Source organism: Eretmochelys imbricata, chromosome 1 (assembly GCF_965152235.1).
Source record: "Eretmochelys imbricata isolate rEreImb1 chromosome 1, rEreImb1.hap1, whole genome shotgun sequence".
Classification (NCBI taxonomy): domain Eukaryota; kingdom Metazoa; phylum Chordata; order Testudines; family Cheloniidae; genus Eretmochelys; species Eretmochelys imbricata.
The window spans coordinates 225,914,369-225,937,594 of NC_135572.1; the positions used below are offsets into that span (position 1 = coordinate 225,914,369).

Sequence of the window (23,226 nt, forward strand, 5' to 3'; positions counted from 1 at the left end):
CCTCCCTCCATCAGAACAATGGCAGACAATCGTTACATGCCTTTTTTCTGTGCAGACGCCATACCATGGCAAGCATGGAGCCCACTCAGATCACTTTGGCAATTAGGAGCACATTAAACACCACACGCATTATCCAGCAGTATATGCAGCACCAGAACCTGGCAAAGCGAAACCGGGTGAGTAGGTGACATCAGCGCGGTGACGAGAGTGATGAGGACATGGACACAGACTTCTCTCAAAGCACGGGCCCTGGCAATGTGGGCATCATGGTGCTAATGGGGCAGGTTCATGCCATGGAACGCAGATTCTGGGCCCGGGAAACAAGCACAGACTGGTGGGACCGCACAGTGTTGCGGGTCTGGGACGATTCCCCGTGGCTGCGAAACTTTCACATGCATAAGGGCACTTTCATGGAACTTTGTGACTTGCTTTCCCCTGCCCTGAAGTGCATGAATACCGAGATGAGAGCAGCCCTCACAGTTGAGAAACGAGTGGCAATAGCTCTGTGGAAGCTTACAATGCCAGACAGCTACTGATCAGTTGGGAATCAATTTGGAGTGGGCAAATCTACTGTTGGGGCTGCTGTGATGCAAGTAGCCAACACAATCAAAGATCTGCTGATATCAAGGGTAGTGAGTCTGGGAAATGTTCAGGTCATAGTGGATGGCTTTGTTGCAATGGGATTCCCTAACTGTGGTGGGGCCATAGATGGAACCCATATCCCTATCTTGGCACTGGAGCACAAAGCCGGCGAGTACATAAACTGCAAAGGGTACTTTTCAATAGTGCTGCAAGCACTGGTGGATCACAAGGGATGTTTCACCAACATCAACGTGGGATGGCCAGGAAAGGTACATGACGCTTGCATCTTCAGGAACTCTGTTCTTGTCTGTTTCAAAAGCTGCAGGAAGGGACTTTATTCCCAGACCAGAAAATAACCATTGGGGATGTTGAAATGCCTATTGTTTTCATTAGGGACCCAGTCTACCCCTTAATGCCATGGCTCATGAAGCCGTACACAGGCACCCTGGACAGTAGTCAGGAGCTGTTCAACTACAGGCTGAGCAAGTGCAGAATGGTGGTAGAATGTGCATTTGGATGTTTAAAAGCACACTGGCGCAGTTTACTGACTCGCTTAGACCTCTGCGAAACCAACATTCCCATTGTTATTGCTGCTTGCTGTGCGCTCCACAATATCTGTGAGAGTAAGGGGGAGACATTTATGGCGGGGTGGGAGGTTGAGGCAAATTGCCTGGCCTCTGGTTACACGCAGCCAGACACCAGGGCAGTTAGAAGAGCACAGGAGGGTGCGGTGCACATCAGAGAAGCTTTGAAAACCAGTTTCATGACTGGCCAGGCTACGGTGTGAAAGTTCTGTTTGTTTCTCCTTGATGAAACCCCCCGCCCCTTGGTTCACTCTACTTCCCTGTAAGCTAATCACCCTCCCCTCCTCCCTTCGATCACCGCTTGCAGAGGCAATAAAGTCATTGTTGCTTCACATTCATGCATTCTTTATTAATTCATCACACAAATAGGGGGATAACTGCCAAGGTAGCCCGGGAGGGGTGGTGGATGAGGGAAGCACCGGGAGGGGTGGTGAAAGAGGGAAGGACAAGGCCACACTGCACTTTAAAAGTTTAAAACTTATTGAATGCCAGCCTTCTGTTGCTTGGGCAATCCTCTGGGGTGGAGTGACTAGGTGGCTGGAGGCCCCCCCACCGCGTTCTTGGGAATCTGGGTGAGAAGGCTATGGAACTTGGCTCTTGGTTACACAGGGGTTGTAGCGGCGGTCTGTGCTCCTGCTGCCTTTCCTGCAGCTCAACCATACACTGGAGCGTATTAGTTTGATCCTCCAGCAGCCTCAGCGTTGAATCCTGCCTCCTCTCATCATGCTGCCGCCACTTTTCAGCTTCAGCCCTCTCTTCAATCTGCCACTTACTCTCCTCAGCCTGCCACCTCTCCTCCCGGTCATTTTGTGCTTTCCTGCACTCTGACATTGTCTTCCTCCATGCATTCGTCTGTGCTCTGTCAGAGTGGGAGGACAGCATGAGCTCAGAGAACATTTCATGACGAGTGCGTTTTTTTCGCCTATTAATCTTCACTAGCCTCTGGGAAGGAGAAGATCCTGTGATCCTTGAAACACATGCAGCTGGTGGAGAGAAACAAAGTGGTATTTAAAAAGACACATTTTATAGAACAATGGGTACACTCTTTCATGGTAAACCTTGCTGTTAACATTACATACATAGCACATGTGCTTTCGTTCCAAGGTCGAATTTTGCCTCCCCCAACCACGTGGCTAGCCCATCACCCCTCCCCATGGCTAACAGCAGGGAACATTTCTGTTCAGCCACAGGCAAACAGCCCAGCAGGAACGGGCACCTCTGAATGTCCCCTTAAGAAAAGCACCCTATTTCAACCAGGTGACCATGAATGATATCACTCTCCTGAGGATAACACAGAGAGATAAAGAACGGATGTTGTTTGAATGCCAGCAAACATACACTGCAATGGTTTGTTCTACAATGATTCCCAAGTACATGCTACTGGCCTGGTGTGGTAAAGTGTCCTACCATGGTGGACGGAATAAGGCTGCCCTCCCCAGAAACCTTTTGCAAAGGCTTTGGGAGTACATCCAGGAGAGCCGCGAATGCCAGGGCAAATTAATCATTAAACATGCTTGCTTTTAAACCATGTATAGTATTTTAAAAGGTACACTCACCAGAGGTCCCTTCTCCGTCTGGCAGGTCCGGGAGGCAGCCTTGGGTGGGTTCGGGGGGTACTGGCTCCAGGTCCAGGGTGAGAAACAGTTCCTGGCTGTCGGGAAAACCGGTTTCTCCGCTTGCTTGCTGTGAGCTATCATCTTCCTCGTCCCCAAAACCTGATTCCGTGTTGCCTCCATCTCCACTGAAGGAGTCAGACAACACGGCTGGGGTAGTGGCGGCTGAACACCCTAAAATGGCATGCAGCTCATCATAGAAGCGGCATGTTTTGGGCTCTGACCCGGAGCGGCCATTTGCCTCTCTGGTTTTCTGGTAGGCTTGCCTCAGCTCCTTAAGTTTCACGCGGCGTTGCTTCGAGTCCCTGTTAAGGCCTCTGTCCTTCATGCCCTGGGAGATTTTGACAAATGTTTTGGCATTTCAAAAACTGGAACGGAGTTCTGATAGCACGGATTCCTCTCCCCATACAGCAATCAGATCCCGTACCTCCCATTCGGTCCATCCTGGAGCTCTTTTGCGATTCTGGGACTCCATCATGGTCACCTCTGCTGATTAACTCTGCATGGTCACCTCTGCTGATGAGCTCTGCACTCACCTGCAGCTTGCTACGCTGGCCAAACGGAAATTGAAATTCAAAAGTTCGCGGGCCTTTTCTTGTCTACCTGGCCAGTGCATCTGAGTTGAGAGTGCTGTCCAGAGCGGTCACAATGGAGCACTCTGGGATAGCTCCCGGAGGCCAATACCATCTAATTGCATCCACAATACCCCAAATTCGACCCAGCAAGGCCGATTTCAGCACTAATCTCCTTGTCGGGGGTGGAGTACGAAAATCAATTTTAAGAGCCCTTTAAATCGAAAAAAAGGCCTTCATCGTGTGGACGGGTGCAGGGTTAAATCGATTTAACGCTGCTAAATTTGACCTCAACTCCTAGCATAGACCAGGTCATAGTCTTCTCCCCAAGGGATCCAGGCACTAGATACTGTGTTCTCCCCAATCCAGGCTGTGGCCGTCTTGGTGTGTCAATGTCCACTCCATAGCATGTGAGAAAGCTTCAGTAAGACACTGCTTTGTAGTAGTTCTGCACATGTGGAGCCAATATACCCTGCCTGCATGTATCTATCAACATCTGCCCTAGAAGGTATATTATATATTACATGAGAGCTGCGTCAAGGATAAAGTTAGTCTCTGGAAACAGCCCTGAGCAACATTACCTTCCCACTTGCTTCTGTGTGTTTCTGACCCTCCCTGTCATTTTCTTCCACCTAGCCCTCTCTGCAGATCCCAACTGTATAACAAAGGGTACCCCAGCAGCAGAATGAAACTGGCATGATCCTGATCGGTTTCACTCTGCAGTGCATGGAGCAAAAGCAACAGAACAGATCAGATCCTTCTCTGCAAGATTATCCAGCTGATAAAGCTCTTAAAGGTGGAGGAAGATATCCCTAATCCCTCCCTGAATTGAACCTCCTGGAGTAGGCCACTATCCAGGAGGGAGACAGCCAGCAATGCTTTCTGTGTGGAGTGTATTTTCTGGTGCTGGTAGGTCCGTGAAGCTGTCTCCATAGCTCCTAGGGCAGGAATTCTCAAACTGGGGTCATGACCACTCAGGGGGTGGCAAGATTATTACATAGGGGGTCGTGAGCTGTCAGCCTCCACCCCCAAACCCCGCTTCACCTCCAGCATTTATAATAGCATTAAATATTTAAAACATGTTTTTAATTTATAAGGGGGGGGGTCGCACTTAGACACTTGCTGAAAGGGGTCACCAATACAAAAGTTTGAGAACCACCGTCCTAGGGTGTCTGTCCAGAGTGGATTCTCTGGTGTATAGTAAGGTTAGTGAGCTGACTGAAGCCCCTCCCACAGTCAGTGCACCGATGAGGTTTCTTTATCATGTGGATTGTCAGATGCTGATTCAGGTTGGAGCTCCGGCAGAAGCTTTTCCCACACTCGGTGCATCTGTAGGGCTTCTCCCCCGTGTGGATCCTCTGGTGCTGGATGAGTGTGGAGCTCTGGCAAAAACGTTTCCCGCACTCGGTGCAATGGTAAGGTCGCTCCCCGGTGTGTGTCCTCTGGTGCTCAGTGAGTGAGGAGCTCTGGCTGAAGCATTTCCCACAGGTGGGGCACTGGTAGGGCCTCTCCCCGGTGTGGATCCTCTGGTGTTTGATCAGGTCCGAGCTCTGCAGGAAGCGGCTCCTGCATTCAGAGCACTGATAGGGTTTCTCCCCCGTGTGGCTCCTCTGGTGCTGCACCAGGGCGGAACTGCTCCGGAAGCTCTTCAGGCAGTCAACACATTGATAGGGTCTGTCCCCCATGTGCGTGGTCTGGTGTTGGCTCAGGTTGGAGCTCCGCCCAAAGCTCTTCCCGCACACAGCACACCGGTAAGGTGTCTCTCCTGTGTGCACTCGCTGGTGGGTGATCAGGTCTGAGCTCTGGCGGAAGCTCTTCCCGCACTCAGTGCATTTATAGGGCTTCTCCTGCAGGTGAGTTTGCTGATGTCTTGTAAGTGTCGAGCGCAGGCTGAAGGTTTTCCCACATTCGGGGCACTTGTAAGGTCTCTGGCCTGTGTGGGTCCTCTGGTGCTGAATGAGGTTTGATCTCCGACTAAAGCTCTTCCCACAGTCGGGACATTTATGAGGTTTCTCTCCAGTGTGAGGCCTCTGCTGGGCAATGATGTCTTTGAATTTCCTGAAACCTCTCTCTCGGGGAGGAGATTCACCCCATTTCTTTCCTAGAAGGTTTCTCTCCTGATTTTCTGTCCCCAACTCATCCTCATAGTCATCTTCCCAGTCAGGGCTCTGGGAATCTTTCCCTTTGGATTTTTCTGACAATGCTACACTTGGTTCCTCTATTTGAAGACCATCCTGCTGTGGATTCTCCTCCTCATTTTCACTCATGATCCCATCACCTGCTGGAATAAAGAGAGAATCGAGACATGATTCATCCCTGTGTCTGAGGGAAAGGGTGCCTCAGCCAAGGGAATCGCAAAGAGTTTGTCACAAATCTGAAAACTTTACAGCCTGATCCTAAGCCCATCAAAATCAAAAGCAGTCTTTCCAATCACATCAATGGGTGCTGAATTAGACCCTTTGATAAGATCATAAAACAGGAGAAAAAAAAATCACCTGAGCTTTTTATCACAACCTGGACCAATCCCTCTCTCTGGACTGACACCAGTCTGTTATGAACGGACCCAACCGCTGGATCCCACATGCTTCTAAACCCCCGGGTCTGGGTAGTGACTAATTACCAGTCCCAGCTGCCGTGTCTGCCATCCTTCCTTGCTCTACAGGCAGCTGTCTTAAACCCCAAACCAGGCCAAGCCCTTAGCTGCTTCGAGTGTGTCTGCACTGGAATGGGAGAGCTATAGCACTGCAGCTTTGCCACTGTACTGCCATAGTGTAGTTGCTTCCTACATTGACTGTAAGACTTTTCCTGTCAGTGTAGGTAATCCACCTCTCCAAAAGGCAGTGGCTAGGGTGACGAATAAGTCTTCTGTCTAGCTGCTTCTACAGTGGGGTTAAGTTGACCTAGCTATGTTGCACAGGGCACAACATGTTTCACAGCCCTGAGTGATGTTGCTTTGTCAACCTAATTTTTAGGTGTCGCCCAAGCCTGACATGTGCCCTCAGAGCCTTATCTGGGTGTGGGCACTGAGCTGCTCCGTTAACCCTCTTACAGGTTTAGCCAAGGCACTTCTTAACCACAGCCACTTTTACTCTTAAGAGAGCACTGGAGAGTTATAGATCTTTGCAAAATAACGAACAGTCCTGCAATGCTTCCACGTCACTCTCTTACTCTGATCTCACCCCACAAGTCCAGGGTCTGGTCAGTGTTTCAGGCTAGGCAGACCCTCCTGCCTTGTCCTCACTCTCTAGCCAAGAGGCTTCTGACATGTGGTGGTGGTTGGTCTGCTTGCTCAGAGAAGCCCTCCCCTCTTAAATACAGCCTCTGACTCTTTTTGCCCATGTGCTCCAACTGGGAAATTCCAACCTCTTGCCCCGAGTCAGGCTGCTGTGGAGAGTCCACTATCCCCTCGCAGTGGGCCAGTAGTTGAGAGACAACTAAAGTCGATGGCCCATGATTGCTCTGTGGTGGCTTCTCAGCCATAGATTATGTCTACATTACACAGCCTATGCCAGCCCCTAGTGTAGATGCAGCATATGGTGACAGAAGGAGATTTTCTGCCAGTGTAGGAACACCATCTCCCTGAACGATGTTAGCTATAGTGACAGAAGCCCTCTTCTGATAACACAGCTTTGTTTATACTGGCAGTTTTGTCAGCCTAGCTACGTCAGCTAGGGTGTGTGGTATTTTCACACCGCTGACTGACAGCTTTGCTAGCATAAGTTTTAAGTGTAGACAAAGCCACTGTCATTGAAGTAGGTGTCAAACCCTAATACAAAATGGATGTTCTAATTCAAATTGGAGGTTCTACTATTACGTGAAGGTCATAATGGAGGTTACAATCCAAGATGGACGTTGAAACACAAAATGGAGCTCACAATTGGGTACAGACATATCCCACTCTGTCACACCTTTCCTCAGAACATTCCCAGAAGCTGGCCCCACACTATGGAACTCACTGCCATAGAAGAAAGTAATGACTATGGCCCTTATCACCTTCAGAACTCAATACAACACTTGCAAACAGGAAAGTTTCTGCTACAGTACACTGGTTAGGCGAGGGAATGCTAGCAGACTGTCAGGACTGATGTTAAACCATAATTGGCATCTGCTTTCCAGTTGCTCTAACACAGTGGCTCTCAACCTTTCCAGACTTTCAGGAGTCTAATTTGTTTTCTGTATCCCTATGTTTCACCTCACTTAAAAACTGCTTGCTTACAAAATCAGACCTAAAAATACAAAAGTGTCACAGCACACAATTACTGAAAAATTGCTTACTTTCTCATTTTTACCACATAATTATAAAATAAATTGGAATGTAAATATTGTACTTACTTTTCAGTGTATAGTGTATAGAGCAGTATAAACAAGTCATTGTCTGTATGAAATGTTAGTTTGTATTGAGTTTGCTAGTGCTTTTTATGTAGCCTGTTAATATCCAGATGAGTTGATGTACACCCTGGAAGACCTCTGCGTACCCCCAGGGGTATGCATGCCCCTGGTTGAGAGCCTCTGCTTTAACTGCTGGCTACAATACTTGAGATTAGGACTGATAGAAAAACAAAAATTCCACCCCACAGGAAATCAAGATCTTTTGATATTTGTTTGATATTTGTCCCAAACTGGAACAAAAACCAGATATATTGAAATTTTTTGCAGAACAAAAAGTTCCAAAAAATTTCAGTTCCAAAATGTCTAAACATTTCTTTTTTATATTTTTCACTGAAACATTTTGACAGTTCTGAATCAACATGTTTTGGTTTGGTTTGTTGAACCAAATGGAAATGTTTCCTTTCAGCTCTCTTCCACATTGAACTGTGTCTGCTTGAGCTGCTGTGGTACTTCAGATGCGTTGTAGTTCACCCCCATGTAGCAGAACCCATTCTCCTCTATGGGACAGGATTCCTGGCTGGCCTACACGTTTCATGACTGCAATGCATCATGAAAATTGACGTGCAGTCATGATGCACTCCAGTGGTTCTACCAGAGGGGAGACTGTGGTGCATCAAGGGAGATGCAGTCCAGCCAGGGAGCCTGGTCCACAGAAGAGAATGGCGGCATGAGACACCTGAACTACAACTTCCATAAAGCACTGCAGCAGCTCAGGAGAACATAGATTAATGTTAAAGTGGCCCACAATACAACAGTTTGATTCACTGTTTCTCAGGGAGAGATGCACTACCTATGCCCACAGGAGAACCTCTCATACTGGCACAGGTAGTGTCTACACTGAAGCACTACAGCAGCACAACTATAGTGGTGCCATTGTCATGTTTTTAAGTGTAGACAAGCCCTGTCACTAAAATCACCCTGACAAACATCACAGCTCTAGGATGGAATGGACTAAATAAATGCATATTATTATTCAGACTCTTTGTCACAGATGAGGATCCTTTGGACTGGAAACTCCCTGCAACAGGGACTGTCTTCATCCCCCAGCACAACTGCAGCTCTAATCCTGATTGAGGCCTTTGGGCTGTGCCATACTATAAATGAATAATAACAATATTAATCAGCAGAACAGATCACAGATGAGTATTCCTGCCTACAACTGGCCACAAAGAAGCTTAAGATTTAGACATAAAAGTAGCAAAAAGCTAGCACCTTGGTAAACAAACTCAAATGTTTATATTTGGATTGACCCAGCACAAAACAAAGTATCTTATTTTGATTTGTCTGGTAAAAAATTGATATTTGCAAAATCAAAATTTCCCTTGGAAAATGTTGATTTTGTGCAAACTGCATTTTTTGTTGAAAAACCATGTTGATGGAAGATTCCTGACCAGGTCTATAGGATGCGACAAGACAGAAACGGGCAAACTCACAACAGCTTCGCTGAAATGCCAGCATTTTTATTTCACCCACTGACGGTTCCTGGGTTGCTTTGACTTATTCCTCACCTGGATAGGCACCCCTTGGGAGCTCCCTGTCTATGGAGGCATGCAGATCGGGGACACATGGCTCTTTCCCTTGTTCCATCTAAGAGATTGCAGCAGTCTGGGGGACCGGCAACCCTGCATCCAGGGAAATAAAACAGGTGGGCAACTGAATTACTAAATGCTTGAATACAGGTTACAAATAAAATGTGAGGATTTTAAACCCAGGCCCTTTTCTTTGCTGGAGGAGAGGGCCCTGCGCAGAGGCAGAAGCAGGATCCAGGGAGTGCAAAGGTGAACTTTAAACCACTTTTGCTCACACACTCCTCCATTGCCCACTGTGCAGATGGACCCAGGAACTGGCCCAAAGAGAACAAGAGAAGCATACTGGTCACAGTCACTAAATCACAGAATCATAGAATATCAGGGTTGGAAGGGACCTCAGGAGGTCATCTAGTCCAACCCCCTGCTCAAAGCAGGACCAATCTCCAACTAAATCACCCCAGCCAGGGCTTTGTCAAGCCTGACCTTAAAAATATAATAATATGCTTCCCTGGATAATGAATTGAACGTGTGGGGGATCCAGTGGGGAGTGCTAGATTTAAAAGACTGTTATACTGGGAGGTGTTAATGGCTACCATCCAGCTGTCTTTGATCCACGGATCAATCACAGACCTGATTAAAGTCAATAGGTGGGTAATTACCCTTCTTCAGGGCTAAAGGAAAGAAGCAATTAAGACCCTTCATGGAGTGAGATAACTGGAGGCAATAGAAGCTATTTCTCAAGGCAATCTGTTGCAGGGCAAAGCTTAAACAGGGTTAAACTGTGTAGTCGGAGGGATTTCCCTTGGACTGATTGCAAATGCAGGATCTAGAGCGGTGGTTTTCAAACTTTTTTTCTGGCAACCCAGCTGAAGAAAATTGTTAATACCCATGACCCAACGGAGCTGGGGATGAGGGGTTTGGGGTGTGGGAGGGGCTCAGACCTGGGGCAGAGGGTTGGGGTGTGGGGGTGAGGGCTGCGGGGTGGGTCTGGGAATGAGCGGTTCAGGGTGTGGGAGGGAGCTCTGGGCTGGGGCAGGGGGTTGGGGTGTGGGAGGGGGTCAGGGCTCTGGGTGCAGGCTCTGAGGTGGGGCCAGGGATGAGGGGTTTGGGGTTCAGGAGGGGGCTCGGGGTTTGGGGGGGCTCAGGGCTGCGGCAGGGGATTGGGGCATGGGTTGGGGTGCAGGCTTACCTCAGGCAGCTCCCGGTCAGTGGCACAGCAGGGGTGCTAAGGCAGGTTTCCTGCCTGTCCTGGCACTGCGGACTGCTCTGCGCCCTAGAAGCAGCCAGCAGCAAGTCCAGCTGCTAGGCGGAGGTACGCAAGCAGCTCCGTGTGGCTCTCGCCCGCAGGCACCGACCCCCTCAGCTCCCATTGGCTGGTTCATGGCCAATGGGAGTGCAGAGCCAGTGCTCGGGGTAGGGGCAGCACACACAGCCCCATGCCCCCCCGCCTAGGAGCCGGACCTGCTGCTGGCCACTTCTGGGGTGCAGCACGGTGTCAGAACAGGTAGGAACTATCCTGCCTTAGCTCAGCAGCACCCAAGGACTTTAACTGAGAGGTTGGTGATGCTGGTCAGAGCCACCGCGACCCAGTGCCTCCATATCATGTTGCCTCTATATAAATCCATGGTACGCCCACATCTTGAATAGTGTGTGCAGATGTGGAAGCCCCATCTAAAAAAAGATATATTGGAGCTGGTAAAGGTTCAGAAAAGGGCAACAAAAATGATTAGGGGTATAGAACAGCTTCCATATGAGGAGAGATTAATCAGACTGGGACTTTTCAGCTTGGAAAAGAGACGGCTAAGGGGAGATATGATTGAGGTCTATAAAATCATGATTGGTGTAGAGAAAGTAGATAAGGAAGTGTTGTTTACAACTTCTCATAACACAAGAACTAGGGGTCACCAAATGAAATTAATAGGCAGCAGGTTTGAAATAAATAAAAGGAAGTATTTAATCACACAATGCACAGTCAACCTGTGGAACTCCTTGCCAGAGGATGTTGCGAAGGCCAAGACCATAACAGGGTTCAAAAAGAACTAAATAAATTCATGGAGGATAGATCCATCAATGACTATTAGCCAGGGTAGGTAGGAATGGTGTCCCTAGCCTCTGTTTGCCAGAAGCTGGGAATGGGTGACAGGGGATGGATCACTTGAGGATTACCTGTTCTGTTCATTCCCTGCAGGGCACCTGGCACTGGTCACTGTCAGAAGACAAGATACTAGGCTAGATGGACCCTTGGTCTGACCCAGTAGGGCCATTCTTATGTTCTTAGAGGACTGCTTTTGACAAGCTGTGTGTGTGCCAAAGCCAATACCCATTGTGAGAGTGGCTCTGAGAAGGAGCAGAGAAACAGAGCTCTTTGGGGCACAGGACTCGCTGGAAAAGCAGGCTTGAAAACTGAGCAAGGACATTGGCTGCTATTGTTTGTTCCTACTACGTGCAGGGAAACAGGACTTTGTGTACATTCTTTGTAACTAAACAGGAGTGTACCAGAGACTATAGCTGATTCATATAATCTATTTCTCCTCCTAACAGAAACAACCCTTCAAAGCCCCAAATATTGGCTATGCTCTTGGCACAAAGTAGCAATAATAAAATATTCCCTGAGGGAAATCCCAATGAACCTCCCCGTTGGCTCTTGAGTGACTTTATTCCATGCTCCCTTTTAAACTAAACTAGGCGGATCCTTTTATGTGCTACCCCTGAAAGGGCTGGTGCAGCGGGGACCCTGCTGGGCTGCAGTTGCACCGACCCCCAGACGCTGGTTTTGTCCCCTGATGCTTGCTATCTGATCTCTTTCCAGCCACACAGTTCATGCTTCAACTCCCTTGCGCTCCCACAGGCAGCAATTCCTGGTTTCTGCGCTGTTTTCTTGCCCCCTCCCCAGAAGCTATTTCTCTGCTGTGATCCTGCCCCAGTACAGACACCCCTGCCCCGACTTACCGCTCCCAGCTGCTCCCGGGGGATTCATGCTCTTTGCATGTCAGTGGAGGGGTGTTGTTTACACTGGAGATGCAGATCCTGTCGCTTCGGACACATGGCGCTGGGAGGGATATTTGGCTGGGAACAGGAAAGTCCCATCTTTATTAAGTACTCCTCCCTCTCTGACTGTGCTGATCCTCTCTAGGGCAGGGTGGGTTAAGAAGCTCTGTGGTTTTAACCTCCAACTCCCCGGACTTTAGATAATGATCTTCTCTCATCTTACCCGTTTTCTCCAAAACATTCTCAGATCTCTGCACTCTTGGTATGCATCACCCACAGGGCTTCTCAGGGAATTCCTTCCCTTCCCCTGTTTCCTTTATTACACTGGAGCTGCCTAGACGATAATGGTTTTATTATGTGATCTCTCCAAACAGCCCCGCTGAGCTCCTGAGGAAGTAAACTCAATCTTTACAAATATAGCCCTTCCACCAGAACCATGCCCAAATACCTCCACTAGCTTCCCAGTCATTTCAGAACCAAGTACAGGAAGCTGCAGGCAGGGCCGGCTCTAGGTTTTTTGCTGCCCCAAGCAAAATAATTTTTGGCTGCCCCCCTTTTTGGGGGGGCTTTTACATATGTTTGTACTTTGCAATGTTTTTTGTTTTGTTTTGGGGTTTTTTTTGACTGTTTAAAATATTTTAAAAATGAAAACAGAGAATTTGTAGTTAGTGAAATAAAACAATTTCCTACTAGTATATTCATTTAATTTTAACAAAATCACAATTACAAACAATTTGGGTTCAACTATACACTGTAATGAAAAGTGTCTTCCGGTGCGCCCAGTGTCTCGTAAATTAAAAGAATTTATATGAACTGAATTTTTTTGGTTTTTATACTTGCGTAGTCTTTTGATAATTCAGTGAAATCTAAATTTTTTGCAATGCTACTTTCAACTGAAATTAATGCAAGTCCTGACAAACAATTTTGAGACATGGTGGACCTCAAATAATTTTTTAGTAATTTCAGTTTTGAGAAACTGTGCTCACCAGCAGCCACTGATACTGGTAATGTTAAAAGAATGCGTAATGCCATAGCAGTGTTTGGAGTGAGGTGCTCAGGGCTGTACATCCCGCCCGTGGGCCCCCAGCCCGATCTCAGACCCGGCCCCACCCCCGCAGAGGGGACAGTAACTGACAGAGCGGCTGAGGGGCAGGTCAGCCACGGGGGAGGGGGGCGGACCAGGGGTGCCCGCCCAGCGCCAAGCTGCCCAGGGGAGCAGCTCCCTTACTGGCCCTGGGTCGTGCCCCGATCCCCGGCTCCTCTCTGCTCGGCTCCAGCTCCTCCGCTGCTTGTGACACGTGCAGCAGGGGCGGGCAAGGGGGGAGGAACCACATCACCCCACTCCCCCGGCAGCAGGGGGCCAGGGCAGAGACCCCTGCGCTGAGCCCGCCGCCCCGCCCCACGCAGGGGCTCATTGGACTGAGCGGGGCCGGGGGAAAAAAAGGATGGCCGGAATGCCACCCCTGGAAATGTGCCGCCCCACGCACATGCTTGCTTTGCTGGTGCCTAGAGCCGGTCCTGGCTGCAAGCCTTGCTTTTAAACCTTGCTCAGGTGGTCCTAACAGACTTGTTCCTTCTCCGTCCTGACTCTGTAATGGCTTAGAAATAGATCTGCTTAGCCTGTCTAGCACACACACTACACTGGTTTTCTACTCTCTTCCTGTTCTAAGTTCTTGATGACTCCCCTCCAAGGAACTCTGGAAGCAGTGAGCAAACTGTGAGCTTCAAATGCACACCACAGTCTGAATACAGTAGGTCTATTCCATCTCTTACTTCTGCAATAGCCAACCACACTTGGAGAAGCAAGTTAGCTGGATGTTTCTGCTCAAATAATCAGCAAGAACAAATGTAATGTTAACATTTAAATTATCATTAAGCTCCCTAGTTCATTTCCTCTTTGCATGGATAGAGCAATTCATCAGTCTCTTAGAGCTATTGTTTAGCTCGTCTCTCTGCAACCTGATGTCTACACTTAAAATGCTACAATGGCACAGCTATAGCACTGCAGCTGCGTCACTGTAGCACTTCAGTGTAGACACTACCTACATCCACGGCAGGGGTTCTCCCATCACTGTAGTTAATCCACCCACCTAAGGTGGTATCAACCAAAAAATTCTTCCATCGACCTAACGCTTTCTACCCCAATGACTAGGTTGGCATAGCTACATCTCAGGGGTGTGGATTTTTTACTTATCACATTATCACTTATTACTTGATGATTACCTGTTCTATTCATTCCCTCTAGGCAGACAGGATAGCGAGCTAGATGGACCTTTGGTCTGACCCAGTATGGCTGTTCTCATGTTCTTATGCCAATGTTAGTTTTCATTGTAGACCAGCCCAAAGGCACCACAGCAACAATTCACATTTTGAAGATTTTCTCTGCAAGGGCTAGAAGCATAAACATTTTGGTTTAATTGAAAAAGATTACATTCTGCAGATACAACAGCGCTTCCAAGTGTGTGGCCTGGTCTACACTACAAAATGAGGTTGGCATAACTCCATTGCTGAAGCGGGTACTTACGCTAAACTAAGTCCCTGTATAGACAGCACTAGGTCAATGAAAAAATTCTTCCACCAACCTAGCTACTGTTTTTGGGGGAGATAAATTACCTCTGCCCACTGGAGAACCTCTCATGTTGGCACAGGTAGTGTCTACACTGAAGCAGTACAGCAGCACAGCTACAGTGGTGTCACTGTCATGTTTTAAGTGTAGACAAGCCCTGTCACTAACATCACCCTGACAAACATCACAGCTCTAGAATGGACTGAACTAAATAAATACACATTATTCTTCTTGTTCTTTGTCACTGCTGAGGATCTTTTGGACTGGAAACTCCCTGCAATAGGAACCGTCTTCATCCCCCAGCACAACTGCAGCTCTAATCCCGACTGAGGCCTCTGGACTGTGCCATACTATAAATGACTAATACCAATATTACTCAGCAGAACAGACCACAGATGAGTATTCCTGCCTATAGCAGGCCATGAAGAAGCCTAAGATTTAGACATAAAAGTAGCAAAAAGCTAACACCCAGGTAAACAGCTCTTTAGACTTTTCAGGCGTGCCATGCCCCCTTGGGGGGTCTCTCAAGTGAACAGTCACCATCAATGTCACCTGGGCTCTGGGCACCTGTTTCTAGAGAGTTCAAGGCTGTTTCCAGAGCCCCTCTGCTAACCCCTTTACCCTCCAGTGTGACAAAGCCAGGGTGGGAACTCACGGCGCGGCGCCAGCCAGGGTGCAGAGAGCGGCCCCTTTAGGCGGGGGCGGGGAGGCGAGAGCGGAACGACACCGGGAAGCGCCTGGCGCGTGGAGGGTTAACACCCCGGCGCTGCTCCAGAGGCCTGGCCGGGAGAGGTGCTTCCTCGGCTTCCTGTGCCCGGGCGGTGGGTCCCGCGGAAACCTGGCCTCCGCAGCGGCTGGGCCGCCCGCGCCCCGCCGAGCTCGCTGGCTGCCCGCCCGCCCGCTGGAGCGGGGAGTGCCTGGGGCAGCCGGCGGGGCTGGAGGCAGCGGGCACCGCCCCCGGGACACACCGGAGCCGCAGCCCGAAGCGGGGCTGGCAAAGGCAAGGGACAGGGGACTAGCCCGCTCAGGGCGGCTGCAGCCCTGCGGGGGCCCTGTTAAGCCACGGGGGCAGGGGCCGCCCCGCGTGTGCGGTTGCAGGCCAGGAGCGTCCCCACCCCGGAGAGCGCCGGGGCAGCAGCCTGGCGGGGCCGCCGGCTCAGGGGGCCCCTCGCCCAGCGCAGGTCTGCGCGAGCCTGACCCAGGGCAGCGGCGTGGGGCGGGCGGTGCAGCCCCGCCAGCTCGGGGGAGGGTCTGCGCTCTGGGAAGGACGGAGGGTAAATGTCACCCAGCGGGCAGAGGGGGGCAGCGGGGCTGGGGGTGGTCGCTCATCGGCAGTGGCCGTGTCCCAGTGAGTGACTCTCCCCTGGCAGAGCTGGTGTGTGGCCCCCCCCAGGATCCAGGCCTTCTCTTACAGCGTCTCCTGCTCTTTCTGGGGTCTCCATCTGCCCTGTTTTCTGCATTGTTTCCTCTCCTCCACATCTCTGCTCTTTCATGTGCAGAGTCAGGACAGACCTGACCTGGTCCTGAACAGAATTCCTCATGCTGAATTGACAGGAAATGCTAGTGCCCAGCAGCTTCCCAAGACAGAGAAAGGCCTGAATCATGGGAGACAAGGGTGGGAAAGGTTTCAGAGTAGCAGCCGTGTTAGTCTGTATTCGCAAAAAGAAAAGGAGTACTAGTAGCACCTTAGAGACTAACCAATTTATCTGAGCATAAGCTTTCATGAGCTACAGCAGAAAGTGTCCCTAACGGTAGCTGGAGGATTTTTAAGAGCATAGATTAAATGCATTCTGACATTTAGGGGCCTGATTTTCAAAACGAGAGAAGCCCACAACTATGTATAAAATGGAGAGCCTCATTCAGCTAACAACTGTGCATGCAAAACAGTATTTCGACAAGCAAATACTCTGTTGGTATGCATAGTTGGTAAATGCATGCATGGTTATACTGTTGAAAATTGGTCTGTGCATCAGTCTGTCCACAGTATGCAGCATAAACAGCCTTCTTCCTTGTATGGACCCAGCCAACTATTAATGATTCATAGATATTAAGGCCAGCTGGGACCATTGTCATCATCTAGTTTGACCTCCTGTATAACACAGGCCATAGAACTTCCCTGAAATAATTCCTGTTTGAGCACATCTTTTAGAAAAACATCCAGTCACCCACCTGCTAATGGCCCATAGTCGAGGAAACATTTGGCCAAGAAGATGTGTCTTGCACTGTGTTCTGAAGGTCAGTACAGTCAAGCTGTGGTCTGACACTGAAGAGGAGCATTTCTGTAGCTGTGAATCTTCATCCTAAAACATGCTGTTTCCTGTCTCCAGGAATGGAAGTGTAACAAAAGCAAAGTGAGAGCAAAAGTACTCTAGATGATCTGAGCAGTAGTAGTGGGACATGGACAGAGAAAGACAGCCACTAAGGTAGGTAGGTTCCAAACAGTGTAGATCTCTATGGATAAAAAACCACCACCATGAATTGCACCCAGAAGAAGATGGAAGCTAGTGGAGAAATGGAGAATCAGAAAGTGAAAGGGGGGGAAAGAGCCTATTTCCTCATTCATCTGACATATCTAGGGCCCTTCCGATTTCACTGCCTGAGATCTACATAGGAACAGAAGGGCATAGTCCCATAGGACTCTGAATTTACCCACATCACAGATGAAATATCCAGGGGATAGATAAATCCCCTATGATATACCTACTGTGCGGTCCTTGGGTTATCACTGTGAATTACTCCTACAGAGACCAATTCTCCAGCTCAGACTTAGGGCTTCAGGTGTTAGGATGGGACTGAAGCAAAAGATGCTGAGTTTATAATGCTTGTGATTTCAGATCCTGTTGAAGTCTGGTGATGTCTTGTCTGTTTCTTCTGTGAGGAGAGGGATATTTTAGGGGAATGGCAGAAGGAGTTGTATCAATGCCTGAGAGAGAAGACTATAACAGGTTATCTTCACTGGGTAAATGTAAGTTTTATTTCTTTTATTCCAAGATGCATAATCTCTGAACTATCTGGATTTTCTGTCTCTCTTTAGTATTTATATGCCCCTCCAATAATGTAGTATCTGAGCTCCTCACAATCTTTACTGTATGTAGTCTCATGACATTCCATGAGGCAGGGCAGGGCTATTATCCCCATTGTACAGCAGGGGAACCAAGGCACAGAGAGGCTAAGTGCCTTGCACAAGGTTACACAGGAACCCAGGTCTCCCAAGTCCTAGGCTTGTGCCCTTCTACTGGACCATCTTCCTTTCCCTGGCCTCAGGGCCTCCATTAGCATGATTGGATTTATTAAGAGTACACATCTTCTCCAGCAAAGGGTACTGGTGTTAAACCATTTACATACTTTTGTAACACACTCTCAGGGACCAACAACGGAATATAATGTCTCCCAATCTCATTTCCCACAAACAGGCTATAAAAGTCCCAAACCAAAACTGATATCTCCAGTAGAACCAAGAGAGTCAGAGCTGTGGGTTGTGGATCTTCAGGACTCAGTGGATGGAGCTATTCCTGAAAGCCCCTCCCCAGGCGAGTAGTAATAATCCAAGCTTCCTCAAATGAAGTGACAAGATGGAGACCCTTTCTAAGCTGCGGAACTGGATTTCCTTTATAGGATTCACTGTGTCTTGGCCAATGCCTGACAAGCTTCTGCCTCTCTCTCTGAAATCACAGTCTTCCTTACCCCTAGTGAGTCATAGGTGTAACTCCATTGATTTTGTTAGCATTATGCCAGCAGAGGATTTGGCTCAAACTTTCTGCGTTTGTGATTATTTCATTTGGGGAATGGAGCCTTAATATTCGTCTTTCCCAGCCTCTAACATTTGTTTTAGGGCAGGCATTTCCTCCTTTTATCCAGTTTTTGTGTTGAAACACTGAACTATTCAGATAACATCACACTAGGAGGATCCAGTGGTTGTGTCTCCCTAGGTAGAGTTATCCATGTAGGATATAAGGCAACACAGCTCTTCCCTAAGAGCATGCTGCATGGAGGGAAACTCCCCAAAAGAATGTTGCCAGAAGAAGCAGCCAGGCACAGATAATTTGAAGACAGACAGCTTTCCCTTGCAATCAGTTCCCACTGATGCAGAAGTGGAATCTAAGATCACGTAGCTACTCCCACCAGTATCACATCATGCATTGTCATGCAACATATTCCCCTTTGTACGAAAGACTTCCATCAGGGATGGCAGCATAACTGGAAAAGTATGACATGTACTATGTAGTAGTAGGTTCCAATAGCTTTGCTAATTCAGTCAATGCAATTTAAATAGTCATATGATGCATTGTAATGTTTAAGCCTTCAACACTGTTTCTTTCCAATTGCTAAGAAACCAGGCTGCCGCCTTATTGCGTGATCCTGAGACACTCTTCCCTGTTCAGCATAAACACTAATCAGTGAGTGTTAACGTTCATGGTGCTTCTTACTCGCCGTGTACACATTGAATTCTTCTCCTTAGGAGTAGTCGCACTTTAAAGAGTGCTGTGTTAAAGACCGTGTTCAATTATTGCTGATATGAAATCTTTACCTCAATACCCACAAGTTCCCCTTCACCAGTAGTACTTCCAAGATCCCATATGACACCAAGTTGTGAGACCGAGAGACAATCAGATTTTTAGACAATCAGTGAAGATTTTGGAGTTGAAATGAGACTGAGCTCTCCTTTCTCAGTGAAGTTCCCCTTGAGATGACTGGGATCCCAGTCTGGAAAGCAAAGCCTTTTCTGATGGCTCTAGACTTCCCCAGGAGCATGTAGAGAATGAGGTTCTGCGCTCTCTCTATGTAGATCCTGAGAGTTAATTTTAGTTTTTCTTTCCGAACAAAACTCTGCTATTCCCAAACTCTGCAATGGGGATTGAAAACCCAAGCAGATAAGGCTTGATGCTCAGAAGTGCTGAGTCCCCACAGCTCCAATTGGCTTCTGGAAAATCAGGCCTCAGGAGTCTCAAGTTGGACACCCAAAGTTAGTGGACACTCGAAAAATTGAGCATTTTCCTTTTTCTTCTCTCAGCAATGTTTATGGTGAAATATTTCATTCTCCCTTAAAGCAGTTTCACCTGTTCTAGCACCACCAGCAGCCCTGGAACATGGAGCCACTTGCATAATGTGCCAGCTAGAGTAAGTGCTTTCTGGGCTAACATCCTGGGAGAGATGAAGGACTGCCTCAGTCACACTGTACTGCTGGGAATGGTTAGTGGTTTCCTTCTACTAGCAGCACAGGAGGTCACATCTAGATTTTCTCCTCCTCCCTGCAGGTGGTGGGATCCTGAGCAGAACTGAGAAGCATCACAAAGAAGGTCGTGAGAACCTGAAGCTGCTGGGAATGTTATTGGGGAAATCAAAAGAGAGAGTTTCCCAGAGACCTGACCAGGAAACTACCTGCAAAGGGCAGCACAAGTCACAAAAGCAGAGGAGAAACACAGCCAGGGATGATGGAGGTACCGCAAGGAAACATGAAAGGACTTTCAGGGAACTGCGCAAGCCCCATGTGCCAGAGAGGTCGGAGACAAGTGAGGGACAATGCACGTATTCTGTGTGTGAGGAAAGCTTCGAGGGGCAGAGAGACCTGAATAGCCACAAGAGCAGCATTCACACAGGAAAGAAAATGTATAAATGTAGGGCCTGTGGGAAAAGCTTCAGGCAAAAGCAGGAGCTCTCGGCACACGCGAGAGTCCATGCAGCCGAGAAACCCTTCCCCTGTGCTGAGTGTGAGAGGAGCTTCAGTCGGCTTTCCCATCTCACTGTACACCAGAGAACCCACACGGGGGAAAGGCCCTTCTCCTGCCCTGAGTGCGGGAAACACTTCAGCCACCTCTCAAACCTCACTAGACACCAGAGAACCCACACAGGGGAGAGGCCCTATAGCTGCCCTGAGTGTGAGAGGCGCTTCAGTAACCTGAGCAGTCTCACCACCCACCTGAGGACCCACACAGGGGAGAGGCCTTTCACCTGCCCCCAGTGTGAGAAGAGCTTTGGTGACCAGTCTAATCTCACCACCCACTTGAGGACCCATACTGGGGAGAGGCCCTATGTGTGTCCTGACTGCCAGAAGAGCTTCAGCGACCAATCGACTTTCGCCAAGCACCAGAGAACCCACACGGGAGAGAGACCCTACCCCTGCCCCCGCTGCGAGAAGAGCTTCATCCATAGATCCCACCTCACTACGCACCAGCGGACCCACACAGGGGAGAGACCTTACAAATGCCCTGGCTGTGAGAAGCGCTTCAGCCAGCTCTCCAACGTCACCACCCACCTGAGGACCCATTCGGGAGAGAGGCCCTATGTCTGCACCGACTGTGGGAAGAGCTTTGGCGACCAGTCGAGTTTGAGGAAGCACCACCGGACCCACACGGGTGAGAGACCCTATCCCTGTCCCCACTGCGGGAAACACTTCAGCCAGCTCTCCAATCTCAACACCCACTGCAGAAGCCACACCGGCGAGAGGCCATACATCTGTCCGCACTGTGGCAAGAGCTTCAGTGAGCAGTCGAACTTGGCCAAGCACCTGAGAACCCACCCGGGGGAGAGGCCCTCCCCTTGGCCCCACAGCGAGACGAGCCTAATGCACATCTCACAGCGCTCTGTGCACCAGAGAAACCACAAGGAGGAGGGGGCCTACAAATGTACCGACTGCGACAAGGTCTTCAGCGAGCAGTCGGACCTGGTGGAGCACCTGAAAGTCCACCCGAGGGAAAGACCTAACAGTGACAAGAGCGTCATCCAAAAATCGTCTCTGGTGAAACTTCAGAGGCTTCATCAGAGATTGAAACCATAGGAGGCTGGAACGCTCCTCTCCGTCCGCTTCCCTCTACCTGTGTGTGTATAGTGATGTGCGCTGGAGGAGAGGGAGTTATGGTTATAGAGAATCTGAGAAATACACTCAGCCCATCCACTCCCAAAGCCATCGACATCTCCCCGGTCCGATGGAGGAGCTCCTGAATAATGTGAAGGAGCTTCACCAGTGGCCATTCCCTTACCAGGCTGTCCTGGAAGAGTGTCAGGAGGCTACCCATCCTGTCCCCATCCCACCCACAAACCCATTTCGTTTTCCTACTCCAACTTCCTTGCAGTTGTTCTGTGTGGCAGGGGTTGGCCTCCCGAGGGTCTCTGCATACTGTGTTGAGAGGTGTTGCCTGGTGCGTTTGGCATTCCCCCAGGGTTGGGAAGGGCATAAGTGAAAATTTCAGTTGAGGTTTTTATTTCAAATCTGATTCTGATCTGAAAAGTGACTCTGTAAAAAATGGTATTGTGAGGTTCCGTGTTCATTGTTTTTCGGTGATTTGAGATCAAATTTGCTCCGTTTACAAGTTAAAAGATGGTTATTCTAACTCTTAGCCCTGCAGAGTCAGTGAGGTATATGAGAGTGAATCTGGGGTTCTTTCTGGTTTGTACATCATCATTGTCATTGGCAATAAAAATTCTGTGGTCCAAATTCTGCGTTCATTTATGCTTGTGCAATCTGCTCATTTTGTTCAAAGGGGTATCTGAGGACAGAATTTAGTTTTGCAGCTGGGACTTCATTTACAATTCTGTTGATGCACAAACCAGAAGAGAATCCAGCTAACTCCCACAGATTCAGTTTGCTGCCCTGCAGTGCTAAGACAAATAAAGAGCAGTAAAAACTTATCTGAGTTATTCAAGTCAGCAGCTATGTCTCTGAACACCAGCAGGGAGCAGATGTGTGGGGCAAGAAGATGCCATTTTTGCATAGAGACTTTTCAAAGTAGAAGCGTGCTGTGGGCACAGTCCAACATCACATTGAAGTCAACAGCAAGACTTCCATTGAGCTCAACAGGCCTTGGACTGGGCCCTAAAAGGTTTAATATGGATCTTGAAAAGGCAGATCAAGTTGGTCACAGATGTTCCAGTGACAGCAAACTCTGCTGACTAGATTTTTTTGTTTTTATTTTTAAGTAATATTTCTTGATCCTTCCAGAAGCCTGAATTTGTGGAATCGCTTTAACTTTGCTGGGGTGTATAATAATTTTCAACTTGGGTTATGTTTTTGAAAAGGGGGGAAACGCTGCAAACATCGTGTCATGGTTCTTGCCTGCGCCCATTTTATTGCCCTCGTCAGTGGAAATTTAGGTATGAACAAATACCAGTTATGGTATCAGTTTTGTGAAGGTGGTATCCTTTAAGCCTTTTGCTACATGAATTCTGAGAACAGTGAAGAAGTCAAGAGAGGAAATTGGAGAAGAAATTTGTGAAATGTAAGTTATTGGGCAGGGTATGAATTGGGTTTGGGAAGAGGAAAAATTTAGTTAGGCAGCATTTTGACTAAAATGCCCTCTTTAGCCTGGCAAGATGCTCTCCAGGGGGCTGATCCAAAACCCATTGAAATCAATGGAGAGACTCTCACTGATTCCAATGGGCTTTGGATCAGGTCTTGGTAGTACAAGA

At 48.6% G+C, this 23,226-nt stretch overlaps 2 protein-coding genes across 12 annotated transcripts; one reads left to right on the forward strand and one right to left on the reverse strand.

Annotated features, from left to right (window-relative positions):
- Window positions 1-1,494: 1,494 nt before the first annotated feature.
- Window positions 1,495-15,630, reverse strand: LOC144269278 (uncharacterized). Of its 7 annotated transcripts, XM_077824867.1 has the most exons (5): window positions 15,479-15,630; window positions 14,481-14,648; window positions 12,219-12,335; window positions 2,723-5,632; window positions 1,495-2,149 (listed from the first exon to the last, which is right to left on the reverse strand). In XM_077824867.1, the coding sequence occupies exons 3-4, from the start codon at window positions 12,244-12,246 to the stop codon at window positions 4,515-4,517; spliced, it is 1,146 nt and encodes a 381-aa protein (XP_077680993.1). In that variant the 5' UTR covers window positions 12,247-12,335; window positions 14,481-14,648; window positions 15,479-15,630; the 3' UTR covers window positions 1,495-2,149; window positions 2,723-4,514. The 7 variants fall into 7 exon arrangements, with proteins under 7 accessions (XP_077680993.1, XP_077680966.1, XP_077680958.1 ...); XM_077824840.1 differs by lacking the exons at window positions 12,219-12,335; window positions 14,481-14,648 and adding an exon at window positions 9,249-9,362 and having other exon boundaries at window positions 15,479-15,619; XM_077824832.1 differs by lacking the exons at window positions 14,481-14,648; window positions 15,479-15,630 and adding an exon at window positions 9,249-9,362 and having other exon boundaries at window positions 12,219-12,725.
- Window positions 15,631-15,672: 42 nt separating this feature from the next.
- LOC144269255 (uncharacterized) lies at window positions 15,673-22,255 on the forward strand. 5 transcript variants are annotated; one of them, XM_077824792.1, is made up of 5 exons: window positions 16,904-17,058; window positions 17,151-17,246; window positions 17,658-17,788; window positions 18,237-18,353; window positions 20,079-22,255. In XM_077824792.1, exons 3-5 carry the CDS (start codon window positions 17,722-17,724, stop codon window positions 21,596-21,598), a joined length of 1,704 nt encoding a protein of 567 aa, XP_077680918.1. In that variant the 5' UTR covers window positions 16,904-17,058; window positions 17,151-17,246; window positions 17,658-17,721; the 3' UTR covers window positions 21,599-22,255. The 5 variants fall into 5 exon arrangements, with proteins under 5 accessions (XP_077680901.1, XP_077680934.1, XP_077680924.1 ...); XM_077824775.1 differs by lacking the exons at window positions 16,904-17,058; window positions 17,151-17,246 and adding an exon at window positions 15,673-15,823; XM_077824798.1 differs by lacking the exons at window positions 16,904-17,058; window positions 17,151-17,246 and adding an exon at window positions 16,004-16,097.
- The last annotated feature ends 971 nt before the right edge of the window (window positions 22,256-23,226 follow it).